Source organism: Schistocerca cancellata, chromosome 11, assembly GCF_023864275.1.
Source record: "Schistocerca cancellata isolate TAMUIC-IGC-003103 chromosome 11, iqSchCanc2.1, whole genome shotgun sequence".
Lineage (NCBI taxonomy): Eukaryota > Metazoa > Arthropoda > Insecta > Orthoptera > Acrididae > Schistocerca > Schistocerca cancellata.
This window is the reverse complement of record NC_064636.1, coordinates 126,567,789-126,592,262: the sequence shown is the minus strand read 5'-3', so window position 1 is coordinate 126,592,262 and position 24,474 is coordinate 126,567,789. Positions and strand designations below refer to the sequence as shown.

Sequence of the window (24,474 nt, the reverse complement as noted above, 5' to 3'; positions counted from 1 at the left end):
TACAGTAGTTACACGATATTTAAAAACAGATAAATAATTGAAAGATTTGATGCATAAAATTAATCTTCATTTAATCAGAATTATGTACAGGGATTTTTAATACAAATATTTTTCACAAGAAATATGGCACTTAAACTGACAATAGTGTATTAGCATAAAATTTAACGAAGCATGAAAAGTTGAATTACTACACAATGTACCAAAAGATCCTTTTGTGTCAAGATACACTGTTGATCCAAATCATTATACCCACTTCCCTAGGAGGAGTGTGTGCTACCCAGTGGCATTTTGGTTATGTCACGTAGTAAAGAAACTATATAACCAGCAATGAATGGGTAATCATTCTAGTTACAGTATGTGTAAAAAACTGGCATAAATAACTTTGCCAAAGATCAGATGGTTTTGCCTGGTGCCTGGGTAAGTGCATCTAAAAAACAGTGAATCTGGTTGGCTGCTCAGATGCTTCTATCATTAGCCTCTATGGAACATCACTGAAAGATGGGATATCCACAAGTTGACAAAAGGTTGTAGGATTACCATGCATTACCTAGAACAAGGAGATCAGAACCTAGCTGCTTTGTAAAGTGGGATTGATGGCAATCTGTGGAGACAGAAGAAAATGCTTGAGCAGGCACAAGAGTTTCAAGCTATTCAGCATACACTGTTGAACATGAGGTCCCAAGTTATATAACAGCTTCGCATTCCCATATTGATCTAACAACATTGTCAGTTACTATAGTAATACGAATGGGATAATTGAGATTGGACTGCATACCAATAAAGATGTGTCACGTGTTGGGATAAGTGACATTTCTTGTGGATCAGGTCAATGGTTGTGCCCAGATGTGCCATCATCCAGATGAACAGTCGTTCAACACATGCACAACACAACAGGTGCAGAAAGATGGAGGCAATGTCATGCTATGGGGGATATTCATATGAGACGCCAAGAAGCAGCTGGTCATAATTGGAAGCACCATGACAGATGTGGAGAACACGAACATTATTGCAACCTTTGTGTCACTTAATGCTTGATGTATTTCCTGAAAGTGACATCTTACATCAGGATAACTGTCCAAATTACAAGGTCAGAATCACACTACAATGGTTTGAGCATCATGATAGCTCACACTGTTGTCTTTCCCACCTCATTAGGTCAATATGAAACGAATTTGGGATGCTATTGCATACTAACTAAACAGCAACAAACTGATAGCCTGCAGTTAATGGGAACTGTGTGAGACGTGTGTAGACATATAGTCCAATTTACTAGTGGAAAACTAACAGCGAACTAATGAGTCCATACCATACAGAAGCACTGTTGTATTGCAGTCTGAAGGTGAATCAAAATGCTACTAGGCAGATGATTACAATTTTTGCCTGATCTCTGCATACTTACCACCATCAGTTATTTTCTAATGTAGAAGTAGCACAGATAGTTCACATGTGTGCAAATTTTGATCACACAAATAGCATTACTATTTAGGCGGCATACCCCAGTAACATGTTTGCATAATCATGATATTTTTGTATCTTTCTCCATCGTTGAGAAAAATAGCCTGAGTGATAGATGTGTAATAAACACATTTATGCTGACGCCTGGGTACCGCCTACAGCTTCATGAATATTGAAATGGCAGTTTCTTTCAAATAACTAGAACGAGTAACAGATATCTCTCGATGCACCAATTTCTGGTAGACAGATCGTTATAGCATGGAGCATTTAGAACAAAAAATTGCAATTGTGTGCTTCATATATTGTATTTAGTATGCAACTTCTTTGAAAATGAAGCTGTGAAAATGGATTTGTCCTTTTTTGTGACCTTTCTGTAGCACATGCGATCAATATTCATTAATGACTTCCTTGAGATTACCAGAGGAAGAAAAATATTTGCCGCAAGTATCATATTTGTGGGGGCTCATTCCTGCGTGTATTAATTTCTGTGTTTTTAGATGACCCAGTTCTGAAAACGATTTGCCACAACGTTGACTTTGTGTGGTCCCTGTTCAGTGTGTATTAATTCATATTTCTTGAGACTGCCCAATTGAGGAAACGATTTTACACAAACACTATATTTGTAGGGTCTGTTTCCCATGTGTGTCAACAAATGCCTCTTGAGATGGCCAGACTGAGTAAACGATTTTCCACAAACATCGCATTCGTGGGGTCTCTTTCCTGTATGTATTAATTCGTGTGTCCTGAGACTGCTCGACTGAGTAAACGATTTTCCACAAACACGGCATTTGTGGGGTCTCTTTCCCGTGTGTATTAATTCGTGTGCCTTGAGATTCCCCGAACCAATAAACGATTTGCCACAAACAGTACATTTGTAGGGTCTCTTTCCTGAATGTATTAATTCATGTGTCTTGAGACTGCTCGACTGAGTAAACGATTTTCCACAAACACGGCATTTGTGGGGTCTCTTTCCCGTGTGTATTAATTCGTGGGCCTTGAAATTCCACAAACCAATAAACGATTTGCCACAAACATTACATTTGTAGGGTCTCTCTCCTATATGTATTAATTCGTGTGTCTTGAGATTGCTCGACTGAGTAAACGATTTTCCACAAACACCGCATTCATGGGGTCTCTTTCCTGAATGTATTAATTCATGTGTCTTGAGACTGCTCGACTGAGTAAACGATTTTCCACAAACACGGCATTTGTGGGGTCTCTCTCCCGTGTGTATTAATTCGTGTGCCTTGAGATTCCCCGAACCAATAAACGATTTGCCACAAACAGTACATTTGTTGGGTCTCTCTCCTGTATGTATTAATTTGTGTGTCTTGAGATTGCCCGACTGAGTAAACGATTTTCCACAAACACGGCATTTGTGAGGTCTCTTCCCCGTGTGTATTAATTCGTGTACCTTGAGACTGCCCGAACGAGTAAACAATTTACCACAAACATCACATTTGTGATGTCTCTTTGCACTTAGCACAGTGTGGACATTAACGTGATCACTTGTACACATAATTCCATAGTCATCACATCTGAGTTTCTCTGCAACTTGTGTCACAGTATGTGTATTGCATATGTCACTAAAGGATTTCCTTAAAGTTTTCCTGGTTTCCTTGGACGAAGATTGCTTCTCAGTCTGTTCCACAATTTCTTCTCGTACACTTTCTAAGGAGATGTCATCACTGCATTCAAGTTTCTCGCTGTTGGCAGCTGATAATTCTTGGTCACCCTCACTCATTCTCAAATGTTCTTTTAAGCTGTCATCAGTGGGCAATACCTCACCACATGACTTACACACATATGCAGGTGCCTGCACACCATCAATGTGGATGAAGACATGCATTATGAGTCTGTATTTTGAAGGGAAGCTCTGTAGGCAGAAACTACAGTTAAACTTATGGAATTCCTTTTCCCTGATGCTACAATTTAATCTTGTGCCACATAAGCTGTCTTCTTGTAAAGTCCGTAACTTGCTATAGTTATGAGACATACTGAAATCTGTCGACATCTCTGTATCCATCTCCAGATCGTCATCGACTAGTCCTTCATGTAATGCTTCTTGATACGAAACGTTACAGCTGTCACCAGCACTTTGAATGACACTGAGGAAGGAGGAAAGAGGTGTGAAATTACACGATACAAGAAACAGTATTTCACCATCCTCAAAATCAGGGACTTTAAACCGAAAGATAAAAATGTATGGGTGTCACAGATAACTTATTCAGTACATGTAAGTGATTTAAAATTATCATGACATTCTGCCAGAGCGATAGAATTTTTATAAGGCAAATGATCACAGGAAATTCAATAACTACCAGTCTCATTCAGTGCTGACAGGGTTTCCTAATTTTTTAGTAGGTACTGTTATTTAAGAGTCTTGTAATATTTTTAAAATACTGTTCAACAATCTTTTAGACTAACTTATTATTATTATTATTATTATTATTATTATTATTATTAGATATAATATCCTCCAGTTTTTGACATAACAGTTTCCACCCAAAGATAATGGAAAAGAAAAGAGAAAGCAATGATTTTAAAATTAAAATAAATCACTCTCTCCAAGTGGATTTTCCTTTTTTTGGAGAACACTTTGAGCTTAGAGTATAAATTCTTAAAAGCACTCATGATAAATTTATTTCACAAAGCAATGAAGCATGGCATTTTATTTGATTCCAAATGAATCCCCAACTACCACAAACATCACATTTATTATTGGCTAGGTAGTATGGCCATCAACCAGGTGGACAACACCTGTACAGGAACACATACATAAATTTCTAGACTGATGAACAAATGTGAATAACACACACAAATTATTCGAACATTAGAGTGTGTTGTTAGCAGCACAGCTTATGTGTAGCCGGGAGGATGCCAATGCAGTTACAGCCTCCCATTCGAAAGTATCTTCACAACTCCTGGTCCCCTGGAGTTCCAAAACATCCTCAACTAAATCACACACCCCTATCAATGGTGACATCAGCACAAATCATGTACAGTCCATCCTACCATAGTCTTCTGCGAGCAAGTGATGGCAGTAGGTGCATGGTCTACCTGTGTGATATCTGGGTCCAATCATTCCACTTGCAGCTACCCCATTCCATCACAATGGAACTGGACATCTTTGAGCTTCCCAATGAGGTCATTTGAGTGTGGATATGGCTGTGGGTGTGTAGGAGCATGCTCATACTTGCATGCTATTATTCTATCCTGATTGCTGCTTTTGACTGTTTTGTTTTTTGATGTATATGTGGTTTCAAGTAACCAATGACAGTGAAACATTACAGTTTGCTTTCATCAAAAACTGAAATTTTGCTGCAGTAGATGGCTGTGCAAAGAAACATACTAAGAAATTTTTCTGTCTTGAGTTCACTCATAGAAGTTAGCCTTAAAAGCTCTGAACAAAATAATCATGATCTCAGTTGTGCTGCAGATTGCTAATCTCTGTTTTCTTGGATATACTGCAACTCATACAGTTGTGGTAAGGTTAGGGCATGAGTTTAAATTCAAGGCTACAAAAGGCTGTCTAAAATCATCAGACGCTAAGTTAATGTAGAATATTATATCCCACTGACTACAGTACTGTATGTTGAACTTAAAAAGAACACACCTTTTGGATATGCCCTATGTAGGTATATTTCTGATACAGTTGCTTCCACATCTGCCAGATGATAAGAGCAGATGCCTGGTGTGCCCATAATCAAAGTGGCTGAAAACACCTCCCACTTTCAAAGCTTACAGATGGCATAGATGGCACACACTGACTTTCCCCAAACACTCCTTTGTACACATATACAAGGACACAGCCACAATTACACACATTTCCAACATATTATCAGATTAGGGAAAGGCAGTGTATTCCAGGCATTCACATTCTCAGGGTGGAGCAATATCCTTCAAATGTACACTGGATGTGAGTGCGTAGTTGCTTGGATTCTACAGACCAGGTATGCCACATGCTGATCGAATTTTTCTTGTCATTTGGCTTACAGTTGGTGAGGGCCACTTTACAGTAATTATTGTGCAATGTATCATTTTCCCCTGGGTTCAGTAGAACAGGCAAAATTGCTTTCTCACATAAAGCTGAAATTTTCCTACTAGTTCAGCTGTTATGTATCACTGCTTGAAAATAAAAAGTCATATCTAAGTTTCTTGCGGCATTACATCCACCCTCTCTGAGCTATCTCCTTTTCTCCCCTCTGGTTTTTAGATTTGTTCCTGACTGATACAGCAGTTTTATGGGCTATCACAACAATAATAAATCCTCCTCGTCATTACTCATATCTTTTTTGAGCCAGCTGACAAAAGAAATGATGTAGGCAGCTGTTCTGGGCTAAATATTCGCTGTAGACGAACAACATTGGAACTATCACCAAGCTTTGCAAGAGGTGAATACTGTAGGTTGACACTTACTTCCACAACAGGACAAGTGCACCAACAGTGTGGTGAATCTACCTTGCAATAATCATAGTCTGGCAAGATGTAAGCAATTATGAATATCACCAGATGATAAAACAATCCTCTGTTTGCTCTATGTAGTACCCACCTCAGTGACCTTTTGACATGCCTATGTGTGTAGGTTACAATTATAATTAAGCAGGGTTAGAGATTAGTTGTGAGAAAATAAATAACTGTGCTGAAGTAAATTCTAGCACTTGTATTCAGAAGACATAGCTTATCTCACAACCCACCAGGAAATGCTGGCATTACACCTGCATATTACTGACATTAATATCTCCTACAAATGAAATGGCTGGCAAAAATTTTAGGACAATATTAGCAATACTTCTTCCAAAGAGAATCTTGGCAAATCAAAACAAAATCTATTGTTATCATTGAGTAACTGCCCTAAGAAATCATACAGCTAGTGTCTGATCTCAGTCCTCACTTATCCCTCACACACAGCAGATAATACAGGTTGCCCATCCAGCTGTCCTTACCCCCAGTGGCAACCAGTCAGATACTGTGCCCTGACAGCATGGGAGTATTGAAACATTCACAAAGTGACTCATGTGAAATACAGTGATCTTCTACAAATAAAAAGTTTCATTTACTCCACATGTGCTATCAAAACATGAATGTTCCATTGCAGTACAATAGATATTAAACCAATGATAAGCTTTTGTGTTATTACTACAATGCATTAGGGAGATGACAATTTGAAGGTTTATCCTGTGGAACTTTGTGGTTCCATCACAAAACCATCAATGTAAGCATCACATGTGATTCATGGGATATAGGGTATTTGTACCCGATGCTCTAAAAGTGCCAAGTCTCATTATTTGGACAGTTATTATCTTGTATGTTTTTTCTCCAGTGAGTATGGTGGTGGTTTAGGTTTCAAGTATTTTCTATCTTATTCTTTTGGGATAGAGTAGAACATCAAGTAACACCCCCATCAGTTGCCACAACCCTGAAGCCATCATCAAATGTGTTCTTGAAGACATTGCTAGTGAAAGTTCCAACACTGAATATTCCAAGATGTCCCATTGGAACAACCTTCCCATAACAAAAGTGAATGACACAGCAAATATCCTAGTCTATTGCTGGACAGTCATGGTTGAAGCTGGTAGAATTGTTGCAACACTTATGTTCCTGATTCATTTGCAGCTTTCTGATATTTCTCATTGAGTTCTTGTCCTTTAAATGACACAATGAAATCCCATAACAAAGCTTGTGATATTTGGGACTTATGGCATCATGTCAAGATTGATTACATGAGCAGTAACACATGCTGTTAACCCTTGTGAACTTCAGTTTAATATTATATCTCTTAAATGCATCTTATCATTTTAGTTATTCATAATTTTCCTCAAGAATGTGTTGCCTCATTTCTACCAGCCCTTCTTAATTGCTGTGTAACGTCTGAAAAATAACTTATGATAAACAAAAACTTACTATAGTGTTGTGAGAATATATGATATTTAGTGTAAAATTAAAAAGTCTATCAGCATCTCCACAGCACAATGTCATGATTTCCTAATTTTGTGACTTTTTAGTAATAGCTAAGTTATTTGACATGTTTCAGTTTCGTGGCACCCACTTACCATATGAAACATTTATCTTGCCAAAGTGAAGTGACATGCCTGCCTTAATTAAACTGGGAGACATACAGTATATAAAACTGCAATGGAAGGATATATAGGGAGGGTCCACATGCTAACATGTGGTTAATGAAGATGGATGGCCGGTCTTTCTAGTAGTAAATGTACCAGCCACCACCATACCATATGCTAGGGAAATTATTTTGCAATTCCTGAGGACATGCTGCTCTGCTGTATAGTTTAATGGTAATGACATCCAATTGGGTAAAATATTCCAGTAGCAATATAGCCTCCCAATAAGATCTCTGGGAGGGGGCTACTCTGGTGGATATCATCAGGGGAAAGAAACAATATCACTACAAGCGAGAGTGTGGAATGTTAAGTCCCTTGATTGATTAGGTGAGTCAGAGAACATGAAATCAGAAATGGATAAGTTGAAGTTTGATATGGTGGGAATTAGGGTGGAGCATGGGAGGAAGAACAACATTTCTGGTTAGGTGGGTGCCGAGATATCAACACAAAACGAAATTGGAGTAATGCATGAGTAGAAGTAATTATAAATAATAATACAGAAACGTAGGTAAACTATTATGAACAGTACTGTTGACTCAGTTCCATACGCAACACAGATAAAAAGGCAAAACTATCCATAATTGTACAGGCACATATAATTACTAGCTCTGTCAATTATGAAGAACTTAAAAGAATATATAAGCTTGTACCTAGATAAAATTTCAACCATTAGGATTAAAAATACTGAATTTCACAAAAAGGAGAAACAGTGCCCTATCACTACACTCATAAATTTTTGAGTGTAACAATATGTGAAGATACCAACGGTATCATCACACTGGTTCAGTTGTAGGTACAGCAGTCAGTCGATTGCTGGGATACCTCAGAAATCCAATGCTTTCAAAACAACTGTGTGACTCACCTCAGAACATTGCTAAAGGGTGTGTGACGCATATCAAATAGGTCTAACCAGGGATATTAATCTTTTACTTCACATTGCTTTGCAAGGAACAGATGTAGATCTAGACATAGCGGTCACACTCATCTGTGAGCATTTACTAGGTGAAAAATGGTAAATGTTTACCATGGATATACACAGCAAATGCAGAACTGAATTATTTCCTAAAAATGATTTTGCAACCTCATGAGTCCTGCCTTCCCATACAACAGGTCAAGTGGCTACTACAGTTCAAACACCAAAAAAGCACAGCCACAATTTGGGATGAGAACATCTTGTGCCAGGAAAAAAGAGCTTTACTGAACACAAAGGAAGATCTGATAGTGCACTACAGACAGTATAGCAGAATATTTCACTATGCACAGTTTGTTGTCTTCTGAAGTAGTTAGAGCTCTGTCTACCTCGCACAAGATACTTAAGTCCAAGGAGTTATTCTTCCCTTGCTCTTACTTCCATTCAGTATCACGGTTTTTTAGAGAATAAGAATATTAGTAGAATTATTAACACAATTGATAACATTTGTCCTGTAATTTCACTCTAATTCTGTGGTGACAAAACTTTCCTTCTATGATCGAAGCACAACTGATCAGTATTCATTTTACTGTCATTGCCACATAAATCACTGTCAGTTTTGCTCCCAAAACAGCCAAGTTTGCAATGTGTGCATGAAGTCCTTTTGGGGAGTTGTACTGTGTGAGACTTCCCAAATTCAGACATTGGTAATTCTAGGCATCCTTTGTTAGTAGCTTCTCAAGTCACAAAAGATGACTCACCAGTTAAGTCTTCATGGCCTTACTAAAGCTGACTACAGCTACTTTATGAAATTTAAGATCATGATGGTGGCCTGTAAACTGTCAATACAACAAGCTTATGTTTCCCTATCCACATTGCTGACACAGTATTCAAAGAGCTGTTCACCCCAACATTCATTAATCTGAAGGGGCTTAAACTTGACTCCAGTTTTTGGGTATATAACCACTCACCCTTTCCTCTTACTCATTCTACATGGTAGGACATTAGCTTGTACCCATCACATTGAATTTCTATGACTTCCATGTCAAATTCAATTAGAATAGTTAGCACTATACAGCTGCTGACACTTCACCTGCACTTTAGTCTGCTTCTTTTTAATAAAAGAAGTACACTGTTTTTATTAAGGAACCAATACACAAAGTAGCTGTTTTACAGAATGTGTTACTAACCCTACTTCTTTGTAATATTTTTACCTATCAATAATAATGAACAATCAATTATGCTGAACATGAACTCAATTAATGTGAACACTTGGTTAACACCAGCAAAATATCTCTACTGCCAGTGATGTACTTGATATTATACAATGTTTTAATGGTTAACAAATTTCAGTCAACATGAATTACAAACTGTTTTTTAGTCTGTTGCATCATTACATTTTTTATTAAACCTGAATTGTCAACGTTTTTCTCTTTTCCTAATGTTTCTCTAGCTGACCTTTATGCATATCTTTGCTCAACAATCGCCATCAACAAGGAAAACAATTGTGACACCAACAGTGTGGAAAACTAGATTCCATTAACAAGTGCAATTCCATGTTGAGATGTGCTTTTATATTCTTTAAACAGGGCCACTATTAGTAACATTGAGTTCCAAGCAGGGAAAGGGTTGTCATGCAATAGGAAGCACAAAGCATAGATCAGCAAGCGAAACTAAATATTCTGCAGGAAGCAGAACATGGTGTATTGAAAAACAGCACAACTGGCAGAAAGCTTACACTCAGCAAATTTAGATTATCCACATTATTTAAATGAAAAGTTCTTAATTCTGCTGCACTGGGTTCCAGGTGCAAAGGTGATTTCACAGTGTTATGCATGAAGATGCTGAACATTTACTTTTACAATGGTTCAAGCTATATGTGCACTTCCAATGTATCTTTAAGTGGAACTATAATTCAATCAACAACAAATGAGACTGCAGAAAAAAATTTAGACATTCAAAACAGACATCAGGTGTTTTGCTTGTTGACTGTGTAAGTTCCAAAATAGAAGCCTAATTTCATGCTCAGTGATTGGCAATGAAATGAATAAAGTTGATGAAGAAGGGGCAAGCATTGGTTGCATGAATTTGACCAAGTGAGAGAAAAGTTTGCTATATATTACGCCAGCAATGCAGGCAAAACTAGGATTTCTTTACAACTTCTGCCAAGTCAAACTCACAAAATAAAAGTGACATGTGGCATGGCAGGGCCTGCAGTAAACAATGTTTTTAACTTTTGTACTTGTCTGTAATTCATACAGCATAGATGAACAACAATCTTAGGTGATCAGTAAATCTGAGAAACTGATATGTTTTAAGAACATGAAATTACTGCTTTACTTTGCATCTACTCTCTTTATTGGAAAGCTTGGATTGACAGTTAATAATAAATGGCTTTTTGTTTTAAGATTAACTAAAGTAAATGTTCACTTTTTACTACCAAATATGTTAAGTTGCCTTCTGCCTTTGAGTCAAGGCATTACTGCTGCTATGAAGACATTGTATCACAAGCCATTTGTGCTATCCTTATTGCTGAAAACGAGATGGAAGCACTGGATGCAATACAAGCTGGGGATCAGTTCCATCAGTTTCCTCATGACACTTACAGAACTGTTTTAGCAATGCCTGGAGACATTATGTTGGCAAGTTAGATGGTGACAACAATATCACGTCACCTGACAATGGAAAATTTTGCGAGACATTTAAAATCCTGAACCTGGTGTACAGACATTTCTGTCTGAGGTGCAAAACACATCTGAAGAATGTGAGGAGGACAAGACCATTTTGCCTACCCACCATGAAGTGTTAAATGCCTTGGACCCTTTAGAAAGTTTTGCTGCAACATCTGAACAGATCATTACTTTTACAGACGTTCTTACAGCTGGCCATCTAGTTAGGAAGCATTTTTGTTTCTTTCTGTGGCACCACAATGTGTTGAATGTTTGCCATTAGAATATTATCTGCAAGTGCAATTTTTCAGGCATCTTTGTTCCTCTCTGTGACAGCACAATATACTAGATTTAGAACATTATTTGAGTGTATAATTTTTCAGGTTACAGTACAGTATTTAATGTGAGGGCTTTAGTTTCCACTTTTGCTGTTTGTGCTGTTATTGCAAACCAATGTTATAAATGGGACTGACGTACGTTGTAATATCGTAAAGCTCCTTTTTAATCTTCTGCAATAATAGAATAGTGGATATAGTAGTGTTTTCTCTGATAATATGCATAACATTGCTGTAGTCGGTATATGCTGTATGTATATACTGCAAATGGTTAATATATAGAAAAAAATAGAACTCCAAAAACAGAACTTTTTAAAAATAACTTATGGTATTTTGGTCCCTAGGGGTTATTTTTCTTTCACATGGTGTTACTAACAATTTATACTGCTCAAAATATTCTGCAGTGAATAATAAAAAACGTACCTTAAACTATCAGATGCATTTCTTATTGAGGCTGCCACCTGAAACAATACAAAGAATTACTGGTGATTTAAAATTGATGAAACAGTAAATAAATAAAATTGTATTAACACCCACTAACATCTGATTGTTCCAAACAATAGTTGGAAATATTATTATCAAAGAGACACAACATAACTGTAGCAGTTTTTGAAGAAAATTATAAGTAAAAATTAACACTTCATTTCAGCACTTTGCTTTTAGCTTTGTAAATAATTATAAAGACACTGATTTATTTGCAAACAAATTTCCTACTTGATACTTCAAAATTAAAAGCGTGAAACATCATTCACCTGCCATGCACGTACAGTAAGGTGAAGTACCAGAGAAAAATGTAAAAAATCGTCGAATTTTTATTGATGAAACAGGTAAAGAAAAGAACTGAAAAAAAAGTTCTATCTGCTATTGAATGTATTTTTTTCACAACTGTAGCATTGAATATTATGCCATACTCTTGAGATAGCTCACTGCATGGAACTTCAAAGTCGTTAAATGTCACATCAGTTTCATCCACAGAGGAAATTATGAAGTACAGCATGTCATGGAAGTTATAGGAATTATTACATGAAGTGCTGTTATTTTATAGGCATATAAATGACAAAGATTCGTGTATTATCATAAATAGGAAATAAACAACGTGGTTAACATGAGGACAGTGTTCTCTTCAAATGATTGAATGTGCTTTCATACATCCAATGAATACATATGAAGAATCAATGAGCATGTGGACAACTACAATAGCAGTAAAATAAGTGTTACTCGAGTCTAGCAAAAGACCATTAAGATCAAGGATAATCTAAAGATTCAGTCATCAAACCCAGAGATGATCACCAAATGAGAAACATGTCAGATTACACAAACTATTTCACATTAACAGTAAAGACTGAGTCATCTCTGACAGCAAGTTGAATTAAGGTAACGAAATCAGTTAATTTTTTTCAAAAATAACAACTGCACTGAAAATGAGTAATAACAAAGATAAGGGTACTGACAGTCAGATACCTCTAATCTCCTCACACTGATAATTACGGGAGATGTTTCCTGATTGCATTGTCATCGTCATCGTCGTCGTCGTCGTCGTCGTCGTTGCCATCGTCGTCGTCATCCCATACATTAACTTATAAGAGATAGTGTCTAAATTTAAAATTTTCTTCTTACTCCTATATCCTTCCCAATTTCTTTACATGCACAAAATGATCAAAAGTATTCAAACACCCCCAAAAACATAGGTTTATCATGTTAGGTGGATTGTGCTGCTACCTACTGCCAGGTACTCCATATCAGCGAACTCATTAGTCATTAGACATCATGAGAGATCAGAATGGGGCACTCCGCGGAACCCATGCGCTTCGAACTTGGTCAGGTGATTGGGTATCACTTGTGTTATGTGTCTCTATGCCAGATTTCCACACTCCTAAATGTACCTAGGTCCACTGTTTCTGATGTGATAGTGAAGTGGAAACGTGAAGGGACACATACAGCACAGAAGCGTACAGGGCTACCTCGTTTGTTGACTGACAGAAACTGCTGACACTTGAAGAGGTTCGTAATGTATAACAGGCAGACATCTATACAGACCATCACACGGGAATTCCAGACTTCATAATTATTCACTGCAGGTATTACGACTTCACCGTCGAGCACCTGCTCATAAGCCACACATGACCCAGGTAAATTCCAAATGATGCCTCGCTTGATGTAAGGAGCGAAAACATTGGACAATTGAACAGTGCAAAATCGTTGTGTGGAGTGAAGAATCAAGGTACACAATGTGGTGACCTGATGGGTGTGTGTGTGTATGGCAAATACCTGGTGAACATTATCTGCCAGTGTCTGTAGTGCCAACAGTAAAAATCGGAGGTGGTTCTGGTATTATGGTGTCATAATGTTTTTCATGGAGGGGGCTTGCATCCCTTTTTTTGCATGGCGCAATCACAGCACAGGCCTACATTGATGTTTTAAGTACCTTCTTGCTTCCCACTGTTTAAGAGCAATTTGGGGATGGCAATTGCAGCTTTCAACACGATCGGACACACCTGTTCATAATGCATGGCCTGTGGCGGAGTGGCTACACGACCATAACAAACCTGTAATGGACTGGCCTGCATAGAGACATGACGTGAATCCTTTAGAATACCTTTGGGATGTTTTGGAATGCTGACTTCATGCTAGGCATCACCGACCGACATCGATTCCTCTCCTCAGTGCAAACACCTGTTAAGAATGGGTTGCCATTCCCCAAGAAACATTCCAGCACCTGAGTGAACATATGTCTGCAAGAGTGGAAGCTGTCACCACGGATAAGTGTGGGCCAATACCATATTCAATTCCAGCATTACGGGTGGAGGGCGCCACGAACTTTCAAGCCATTTTCAGCCAGGTGCCCGGATACTTTTGATCACATAGTGTATGTCCTCTGTGGTCTTCCAAATATTTATATCCATTTCTGTTTTCCATGTGTCGCTCTTTAAGTATGTTTCATGGTCTTTCTAGACTCTTTTTCGATTTATTATGTTATCTTGTGACAGTCCAACTTCTTCTGTACCTATGATCCATTTTGAACTGTTTTTGCTAGTGCTTGCTACCTCGAAGATCTGCCTTGTGAGCCTGTAGTCAGTCACCCTGTGATGCGTCCACAGAATTTTATCCCTTTTTATCTGTAGGTGTCCATTATTGTTTCTGTCTATCTATAGATCTCTCTAAAGGGCCTCTTTATCCAAATTCGTTCACAGAAAACTGGTCCAAATATGTTCCTGAGAATTTTTCTTTCCTGCTTCTTAGTCATTTTTGTTTGACCATGAATCACGGTATTTTCTACAGTAAAGAGTTATTCCAGCAGTAGTTTTACATTGACTAAAATAGATTTTTTGTTACAACTCCACATCAGTTGACAAGCTTTTGAGCAAGAAACTCCTGAAGTTACGTTTGACAATAATGGAGGATCTCACTTTTGAAAGACTGGAGATTTTGAACAGTGTGATCTCAACATTTCAGCTGCAAAACTTGTGGACAAATGATGGCAGGATGATGGTGAAGATCTAAAATAGGAATCATCAGTCTGCAATGCAGACAGGACGTTTGAAGCTAAAAAAAATTTCAACTCTTCTTGCCTCTAATTTTGTGTGTTTACTTTCATGTCTATTTTGCAAAGAAACAATTTGTTTTACTAATATTATACTTAAAACAGTTTCCCCTCTTATTATTCTCTGTTTGTCTATGATTACTTTTAGTACTAATTTTCTGCTCAATTCTCATACCTCCAAGACCAATACTATTCATTAATTCACTATTACTATTCTACAGGGTGTTTCAAAAATGACCGGTATATTTGAAACGGCAATAAAAACTAAACGAGCAGCGATAGAGATACACCGTTTGTTGCAATATGCTTCGGACAACAGTACATTTTCAGGCGGACAAACTTTCGAAATTACAGTAGTTGCAATTTTCAACAACAGATGGCGCTGCAAGTGATGTGAAAGATATAGAAGACAACGCAGTCTGTGGGTGCGCCATTCTGTACGTCGTCTTTCTGCTGTAAGCGTGTGCTATTCACAACGTGCAAGTGTGCTGTAGACAACATGGTTTATTCCTTAGAACAGAGGATTTTTCTGGTGTTGGAATTCCACCGCCTAGAACACAGTGTTGTTGCAACAAGACGAAGTTTTCAACGGAGGTTTAATGTAACCAAAGGACCGAAAAGCGATACAATAAAGGATCTGTTTGAAAAATTTCAACGGACTGGGAACGTGACGGATGAACGTGCCGGAAAGGTAGGGCGACCGCGTACGGCAACCACAGAGGGCGACGCGCAACTAGTGCAGCAGGTGATCCGACAGCGGCCTCGGGTTTCCGTTCGCCGTGTTGCAGCTGCGGTCCAAATGACGCCAACGTCCACGTATCGTCTCATGCGCCATAGTTTACACCTCTATCCGTACAAAATTCAAACGCGGCAACCCCTCAGCGCCGCTACCATTGCTGCACGAGAGACATTCGCTAACGACATAGTGCACAGGATTGATGATGGCGATATGCATGTGGGCAGCATTTGCTTTACTGACGAAGCTTATTTTTACCTGGACGGCTTCGTCAATAAACAGAACTGGCGCATATGGGGAACCGAAAAGCCCCATGTTGCAGTCCCATCGTCCCTGCATCCTCAAAAAGTACTGGTCTGGGCCGCCATTTCTTCCAAAGGAATCATTGGCCCATTTTTCAGATCCGAAACGATTACTGCATCACGCTATCTGGACATTATTCGTGAATTTGTGGCGGTACAAACTGCCTTAGACGACACTGCGAACACCTCGTGGTTTATGCGAGATGGTGCCCGGCCACATCGCACGGCCGACGTCTTTAATTTCCTGAATGAATATTTCGATGATCGTGTGATTGCTTTGGGCTATCCGAAACATAGAGGAGGCGGCGTGGATTGGCCTCCCTATTCGCCAGACATGAACCCCTGTGACTTATTTCTGTGGGGACACTTGAAAGACCAGGTGTACCGCCAGAATCCAGAAACAATTGAACAGCTGAAGCAGTACATCTCATCTGCATGTGAAGCCATTCCGCCAGACACGTTGTCAAAGGTTTAGGGTCATTACATTCAGAGACTACGCCATATTATTGCTACGCATGGTGGATATGTGGAAAATATCGTACTATAGAGTGTCCCAGACCGCAGCGCCATCTGTTGTTGAAAATTGTAACTACTGCAATTTCGAAAGTTTGTCTGCCTGAAAATGTACTGTTGTCCCAAGCATATTGCAACAAACGGTGTATATCTATCGCTGCTCGTTTAGTTTTTATTGCCGTTTCAAATATACCGGTCATTTTTGAAACACCCTGTATGTTCACAAGGCTCTGATTCAGATGATAAAAATTACAGTCTTATTTCTACTTTAATAATTTATCATCATATTACTGTGGTTACTCATCATTAGCACCAATAGAAAGACAGACTGCTTTCATTCCATTTATCTTGCTTTCGATATTGTTGTGCAGAGACTGTCCTAGCTCTCTTCAGGAACTTTCTCCTCCTGTCTTCAGCTGACCATTCACTGACCAGTGCAAAGCCTGCTGGCCTTGGCCGCAAAACCTCCCTCCACCTGGAGATATCTCCCACTTTCACGTCAAGGAACCTTGCTCCCCTACCAAAATGCACTTTGGTATTCTTTGTTCTCCTAACCTCACCAGCCTAAAGTCGCTACTATCTAGCATCTTCATGAGCCTTGTAGCCAAATGCACTGAACATCACACTGCACTCGCAAATGTTCGATCTCTGCCACCTCATCATAACAAAGAGTGACATATTTCAAGGCATGGACATACATCTGATACTTCTATCAGAGATGTGGCTCAAACCAAGTATGTCCACAAGTTCCGTAAATTGAGAAGACTACATCTTTTCAAGATACAACAGGTGTAACTGACAACTGGGTGGACTAGCGGCATACACATACTCTTGATTAATACATAATGTGCTACACACATCAAACAATCATGAAGATAAACAATAGGAATATGTTCATGTAGATTACATCCATTAACAGAAAGTCACTGATGTGTGTACTCTGCAAACGTCCTGAAGTAGCCACGTTTGGCTGCTTTTTAATTGCTCTTTGAATTGACATGTGAGCATATAATGATGCTCCACCCAAATCTTCCTCTTTTCCCAGAATTCTTAGCTGGTGAGGCTTTTTAAATTTCCTTTCCACGGGACTCACTATATCTGAAAACTATCTTGTACATTTATAAATCCTTTTTATACCTGCCACTATTATTGTTGTCATTACTACTGTTACCACCACCACCATTTGTGGCAGCAGCTGTAATTCTACTAGTAATGTCATTATTAACTTTATTAGTTCATAGTCAGTATTACTTACTCACATTGCCACTTAGGACACTCAAATCATTTTAATCCTATTTATCATATTAAAACTGTTGTTTCTTAGGTAACTATGATGTATGTGTGAAACCCTGGTCCAATGCAGAAGAGAACCTGATGGCCCTCGTCAGACTAGCATAAATAAATAAATAAATGCTGATTGGATTATCTCTCCTGGATATTTTATGTATATATCTTGTGACACTTCCTCATACCAAGTTATAGTGGAGAGATTATCTGCAGGCTTCTTGTCAATTACTGAGTTTCCTCACAGATGATTTGTAGACAAGTTTTCTGTGACATTTTATGAAGCTTCTCCGGGGCAAGTTTGGCTTTTCTACAGTTTCTTAGAACTGTGAGTACCTATAAGAGCCATACACCTCATGTTGGTTCTCTGCTCTTTTTTAATTTCAATTTGGATTCCCTCATCTCCTTCCTTATGTTTTCATAACTTTTTTCAGAATTATTTTAAATTGGAGGGGATTGTGGATCTCTGGCTGCACATTGTTGTGCATTTCAAATGCTTCTAAAATTTCTCCAATCAATTTAACATTTGAGGTTGTACCCATTAATGTCTGTTGGATAACTGCCACTGTTTTACTGTCAATTTTGAATTCCTTTGAAGTACTGAATCAAGATTTTCTTCTATCAAATCATAAGCCTTTCTGACACTTGTCATAAGTTGTCACAGTATTTACACATCACCATCTTTGCAAAATTGACTTTGGTTCCCATATCTGTTCTCTACACGATTACCCTTTGCAAAATCGTGCCTTATACTCGACTATTAATGGGCCTACATGTTCATCCAGTTGACTTCACAGGACTTTTTGAAGAATTTTGGACATAACAGGATGCAGTGAAATTCCCTGCAATTATTCAGACTGGTTTTATGTCATTTTTATGAAGAGGAACAATTAATGCACATTTCCACTCTTAAGTAATTTTTTCAATTTTACAAATGTTTAACATAATTCTGTCAGTTGCTTGTGTCAGATTACTGTTGCTCAGTATCCGTATCTTCATACTTCTGCTATGAGTTTCTGTTTCCGCTGATGACTTGTCATTTTCCAAAGTACTGATTTCCTTCAGTTCCTCAACAGATGATTTTTAATCTGAATTGTTTCGGCTCCAAAAATCTAGTTGTTCTTTCAGAGGCACACAGTCAAGAACTGAGTGGAAGTCATAGACTAAAATTGTTATTTTTATGTTGGTTTCAAGTGACCAGTTTACATTTCTTTTATAGCCTTGAACATTATTTCCTATACTTTAAAGAATTCCTGCAATTTTCTAGGGTTTGTTACTATTTAAAATTTTCAATGCTTGTTCCCTCACATCTACTAGACCGTGATCATAGACAATGTTCCACTACCTGTGTTTTCTCCTCTTTTGTGGTTAGCATAATCTCATAATGGTTTTCAGTATGTCTGCAAATTTCTTACAATTTATGGTATATCAATGAATAATTTGTTGAAAAATTTCTTACTCATAATACGAGTGTTAATGGATTAAAGATGACTGATTTATTCATATGTGTTTCTTTTCCGACAGGTTGAAATCTAATCTTTATATGCAGGAGACGTTGAAATGACTAAAAAATTCCTTTCTTGTTCTTATACTGCGTATTTTTTTATCCTTATTGGCTATAACATCAGAGTCTGAAACACACACAGAGCGGAGTTCAGAAAATTCCATTTTTGTAGCTTCTTCGCAGGTTTAAATTATGTGGTAGTGATTTTGACCTCATTTTCCCAGCTTTATCTCACGATTTTTATATATTCTCTTTTGAACTCCTGTTTTCCAAAATTTTTTTGTTGGAACATAAGCATGCTTGACAATGTGACATCCCACCAGTCAGAAACTGAAGCAATTCAGTGGCATGCTTTTAGATTTGCTACTATTAGCTTTCATTAGCACACAAATGTTATAGATATGGTTCAGCAACTCAGACAGGAATCCTTGCAGGGAAGATGATGTTCTTTTTGAGAATCAATGTTGAGAAAATTTATGGAACTGGCATTTGAGGCTCACTGCTGATGTAACTGTTGATCAGCGTGTATTGTAACTTTGTTGGTCTAATTTGCATATTAATATTTGCCTATAATATAATGCATCACACATTGTGTATCCTCCATAACTGTCAGAGACATAATGAGTTTTATTTTTCTATGTTTACTGTTTTTTCATCTAATGTCTTTTGTTAATTTTGAAATCGCCTGTTTGTGTATACTGAAATAGAAAACGTTTAATAGGATTTAGTGATGGTAATATTCCAGAAGACAGAGTTTAGATGTGTACCAATTAATAGTGAGTTTTGTCACAACAATGGGAGGAGATCAATTATGTAAAGCTGCTGTTGGGCAGTATACAGTCATGAATCGTTAACTTGCGCACATAGACAAATATTTTTTTCTGGTCCGCTGTTGATTGTAAAGATAGTGGACAAAATGGAACTAAAATTTATGCATTCCAGATTGATTTTCCACACAATAGCATGAAGGCAGCAACTTGGAAATGATGCAGAGGCACATTTACTAATGGAAAATTTTATTAAGCATAATGCCACCAACTAAGTTAATAGTCCAAGGTGTCGATCTACCTCTTACTGTGAACTGATGTAATATGGGAAAATATCAGAGCAGTGACAGTAAAGGAAAACTTCTGCTAAATGAACTGATTTCAATATTTAACACATTCTCCAAAGTGAATACCATATGCAAAAACTACTATGCCTCTGCCCCATAGAAAATTGTTGTTACACCATGCATATACAACGGAATGAAGCCTAACAAACAAATGCTTAATTTGGGAAGAGAAAATGTGATGCAGGAACCAGTTATGCCAGGTTCACTCTCTTTTATACCGGGTGTTACAAAAAGGTACGGCCAAACTTTCAGGAAACATTCCTCACACACAAAGAAAGGAAATATGTTATGTGGACATGTGTCTGGAAACACTTACTTTCCATGTTACAGCTCATTTTATTACTTCTCTTCAAATCACATTAATCATGGAATGGAAACACACAGCAACAGAACGTACCAGCGTGACTTCAAACACACTGTTACAGGAAATGTTCAAAATGTCCTCCGTTAGCGAGGATACATGTATCCACCCTCCCTGATGCGCTGATGTAGCCCAGGAGAATGGCGTATTGTATCACAGCCGTCCACAATACGAGCATGAAGAGTCTCTACATTTGGTACTGGGATTGTGTAGACAAGAGCTTTCAAACGCCCCCATAAATGAAAGTCAAGAAGGGTGAGGTCAGGAGGGTGTGGAGGCCATGGAATTGGTCCACCTCAACCAATCCATCAGTCACCAAATCTGTTGTTGAGAAGCGTACAAACACTTCGACTGAAATGTGGAGGAGCTCCATCGTGCATGAACCACATGTTGTGTCGTACTTGTAAAGGCACATGTTCTAGCAGCACAGGTAGAGTGTCCTGTATGAAATCATGATAACGTGCTCCATTGAGCGTAGGTGGAAGAACATGGGGCCCAATCAAGACATCACCAACAATGCCTGCCCAAACGTTCACAGAAAATCTGTGTTGATGACATGATTGCACAATTGCGTGCGGATTCTCGTCAGCCCACACATGTTGATAGTGAAAATTTACAATTTGATCGCGTTGGAATGAAGCCTCATCCGTAAAGAGAACATTTGCACTGAAATGAGGACTGACACATTGTTGGATGAACCATTCGGAGAAGTGTACCCGTGGAGGCCAATCAGCTGCTGATAGTGCATGCACACGTTGTACATGGTATGGAAACAACTGGTTCTCCCGTAACGAAACTAAAATGAGCTCTAACATGGAAATTAAGCGTTTCCGGACACATGTCCACGTAACATCTATTCTTTATTTGTGCGTGAGGAATGTTTCCTGAAAGTTTGGGCGTACCTTTTTGTAACATCCTGTATACCATATCTGCTGTCCCTAGCATTTTTCCTGGAGTGGTATGCTTGCACAATCAACAGGCATCAATGTGCATGAGGGTCATTTACACACAACAAAAGACGAGAAATTAGGGCTTTTATGGAGGCAACAGACAGTTGCTTTTCCCTCACTCTTCTTGCAAGCAAAAAAGAAAAGGAAATGACTAATAGTGGTGGAACATACCCACCGCCATGTACCATATAGTGTCTTGCATAGTATGTCTTCGGATTTATGTTTCTCAGTTTAAATGGTTCAAATGGCTCTAAGCACTATGCATACATTTTCAGTCCTCTACCTTATATTCCCAAATGTTTGTTAGGTTTTATTCCTGTGAGAAGTTTATGAATCTATCCATCCACTTTCTCTTATGTAATGTAGACAAAATTAATACAACAACATTTTATTTTACTGGATTAACTTTTATGCTTCATACAAGGAGACCTTATCAAAGCTGTAAGTTGTGCCAAGAAGATAATTTATTTGGATCTGCTATGACTTCTATGATGAGGTAATACATGGATTTATCTGCATACGTCCAAGAGTTTTTCTGTGACTGACAAATCTGTGAGTAATTCAACATATACCATTGATGTAGCCATACTGTAACTATTTTGAGATCAATGTATCAAGGGTGATCTGTCACATAAAAATAGTAGCACACTTTGTACCTTTGGCAACATTGAAAATTTTTAGTTCAAACTGACAAATATCAATGATTCACTGAAAAGATAAACCATGTCCAATGTATTCCGCAATCCGTTAATCATAAGTTACTGGAAGGAGGAATATTTTTCAAATGATCTACACTCTCATGGTTTAAACTTATACGAACTGTTTAACATCCAGGAGGGTCACAGAAAGTATGGTTAAACATATTGTTACAAATCCCGTTTGGATTCTATCCAGAACAATAAGCAAATAACAGTTGCTAATCCACATCAAGTGGAATATCACAAAAGTACTGTAAAGTTATTAATTGCACTTAGGTCAAGAAAACTCACAATCTGTGCCTGTCCCACAGTAATGCATTTCTTACATCAATTACACAAATACATTTTTATCACTCTACATGCAATAAATCAGAGATGGGAGTGCTTACAGTATTCTCAGTTCCACCCACCTCCAAATTTAGTTCAGGATCCTCCTTGATAAAATCATTTGCCCGAGAGATTACCAAATTATCTTCAAGACACTGAAAGAGAGAAAAAGTCTCAGTTAAAACTACTTGTACCCTTCTGTACTTATGACATGGCACCCAATACTACTTTTTTTTATGAATATAGCAGTTATTCTGCCAAGACATATCACCATAATTTCACACTGTGCTATATTGCACTAATTTTACACATAGTCAGTCAGTACACAGCGTACTTCATGGTACTTACTGACCCTTATCTTTCATTTGGGAACCTCGCACTTTGCCCATAGCAAGAAGAAGAGAGAGTGTGCTTACTCCCTGTGCATTAACGTAGTTGGACAGGAGAGGTGGCGGGCCTGAGAACTACAATGAAATGAATACCCCTAGCTGCATACAGGCATTTATATAAATCAATGGGGACAGCTGAAAATAAGTGCCCCAACTGGGACTCGAACCTGGGATCCCCTGCATACAGGGCAGATGCTCTATCCATCTGAGCCACTGAGGACACGGAGGATTGTGCAACTGCAGGGACTTATCTACTTATCTCTGGCACACCTACCGTGAGACCCACATTCCCAACCTATTGTCCCGCACTACACTCATAGCGCCCCTGCCCATTATACTCATTACTCGCAGCTTTTTGCCGATTCCCGTAAGAGTTCAGGCACTGTTTGTGCATCCGCATAGAAGAAGACGGTCAAATGGCCAGTGAGCCTTGAAGATGGTATCTGTTCTTTTGTAAAGGTCTGAAACAACAGGTACCATCTTCATATACGCAAGAACTATGAGTAGGACTGTCACTTGAGACTCAGGTTGACATGTCATCGGATGGCGTTTGTTGCTTCTGCCCCAATTTATTCTAGAGTTTGTTTAGGACTTGTGAGTGAATGGTTAAGAGTTCAAGGCTGTGGTTATAAACAGGTGCTGAGAGTTGTATTTACTGGTAATTATAGAAGAAAACGAACAAAACATGTCCACGTTTTTCGATCCAGTGAACCGATATGGCTAAAGAGAAACTAAGGGTAAATATCTTGTAGGTCTCCAAAAACTGAAGTATAGTTTCAAAATGATTGACAGCAATTCCCCAGAAAGATAATCTGACTCAAGAGTTGTTATGTCTGTTATTCTCATTTTAGTGAGGAACAACAAATCTCTATCATCAGTAAACAAGTTGAAATTGTAAGACAAGGGTGGTCTTTTAAAACGAGAGCGGCTGAGTGGTTCCTCGTGTATTTCCCAGTTTACTGAAATATCTGTCGAAAATATTACACAGAAGAAAATCGTCCGTCAAGCACTTGCTAAAGGGAATCGGTGGAAAGAAGACTGTAAACAAGCTGCAGTTTCGATGTCTGCCAGTGCTGCTTTTGCTGAGGAAAATATAGGGAGCATATCAGTACTGAACGGAGTAGTAATCACATTAAAACGATGTTGATGTACCAGGAACTGGAAACTGTCCGATTACGTGATAAATTAAGGACAGAAAATGCCGAAATAAATCTCTTCCAAAAGCAAGTCTTACATGAAAACCATAAAATGGCTCAGTCAAATG

General features: G+C 38.3%; 1 protein-coding gene across 2 annotated transcripts in view; it reads right to left on the bottom strand.

The window, feature by feature from the left end:
* Nucleotides 1-1,859: 1,859 nt before the first annotated feature.
* LOC126108827 (zinc finger protein 468-like) overlaps nt 1,860-24,474 on the bottom strand; it is a 126,832-nt gene continuing 104,217 nt past the window's right edge. The window contains exons 5-8 of one of the 2 annotated variants that reach the window (XM_049914191.1): nt 22,905-22,976; nt 11,915-11,952; nt 2,870-3,563; nt 1,860-2,281 (exon numbers count right to left, since the gene is read on the bottom strand). In XM_049914191.1, the coding sequence (XP_049770148.1) occupies nt 1,949-2,281; nt 2,870-3,563; nt 11,915-11,952; nt 22,905-22,976 (1,137 nt within the window). In that variant the 3' untranslated portion in view covers nt 1,860-1,948. The remainder of the gene's footprint in view (nt 2,282-2,869; nt 3,564-11,914; nt 11,953-22,904; nt 22,977-24,474) is intronic. The other variant, XM_049914192.1, reaches the window with a different exon arrangement.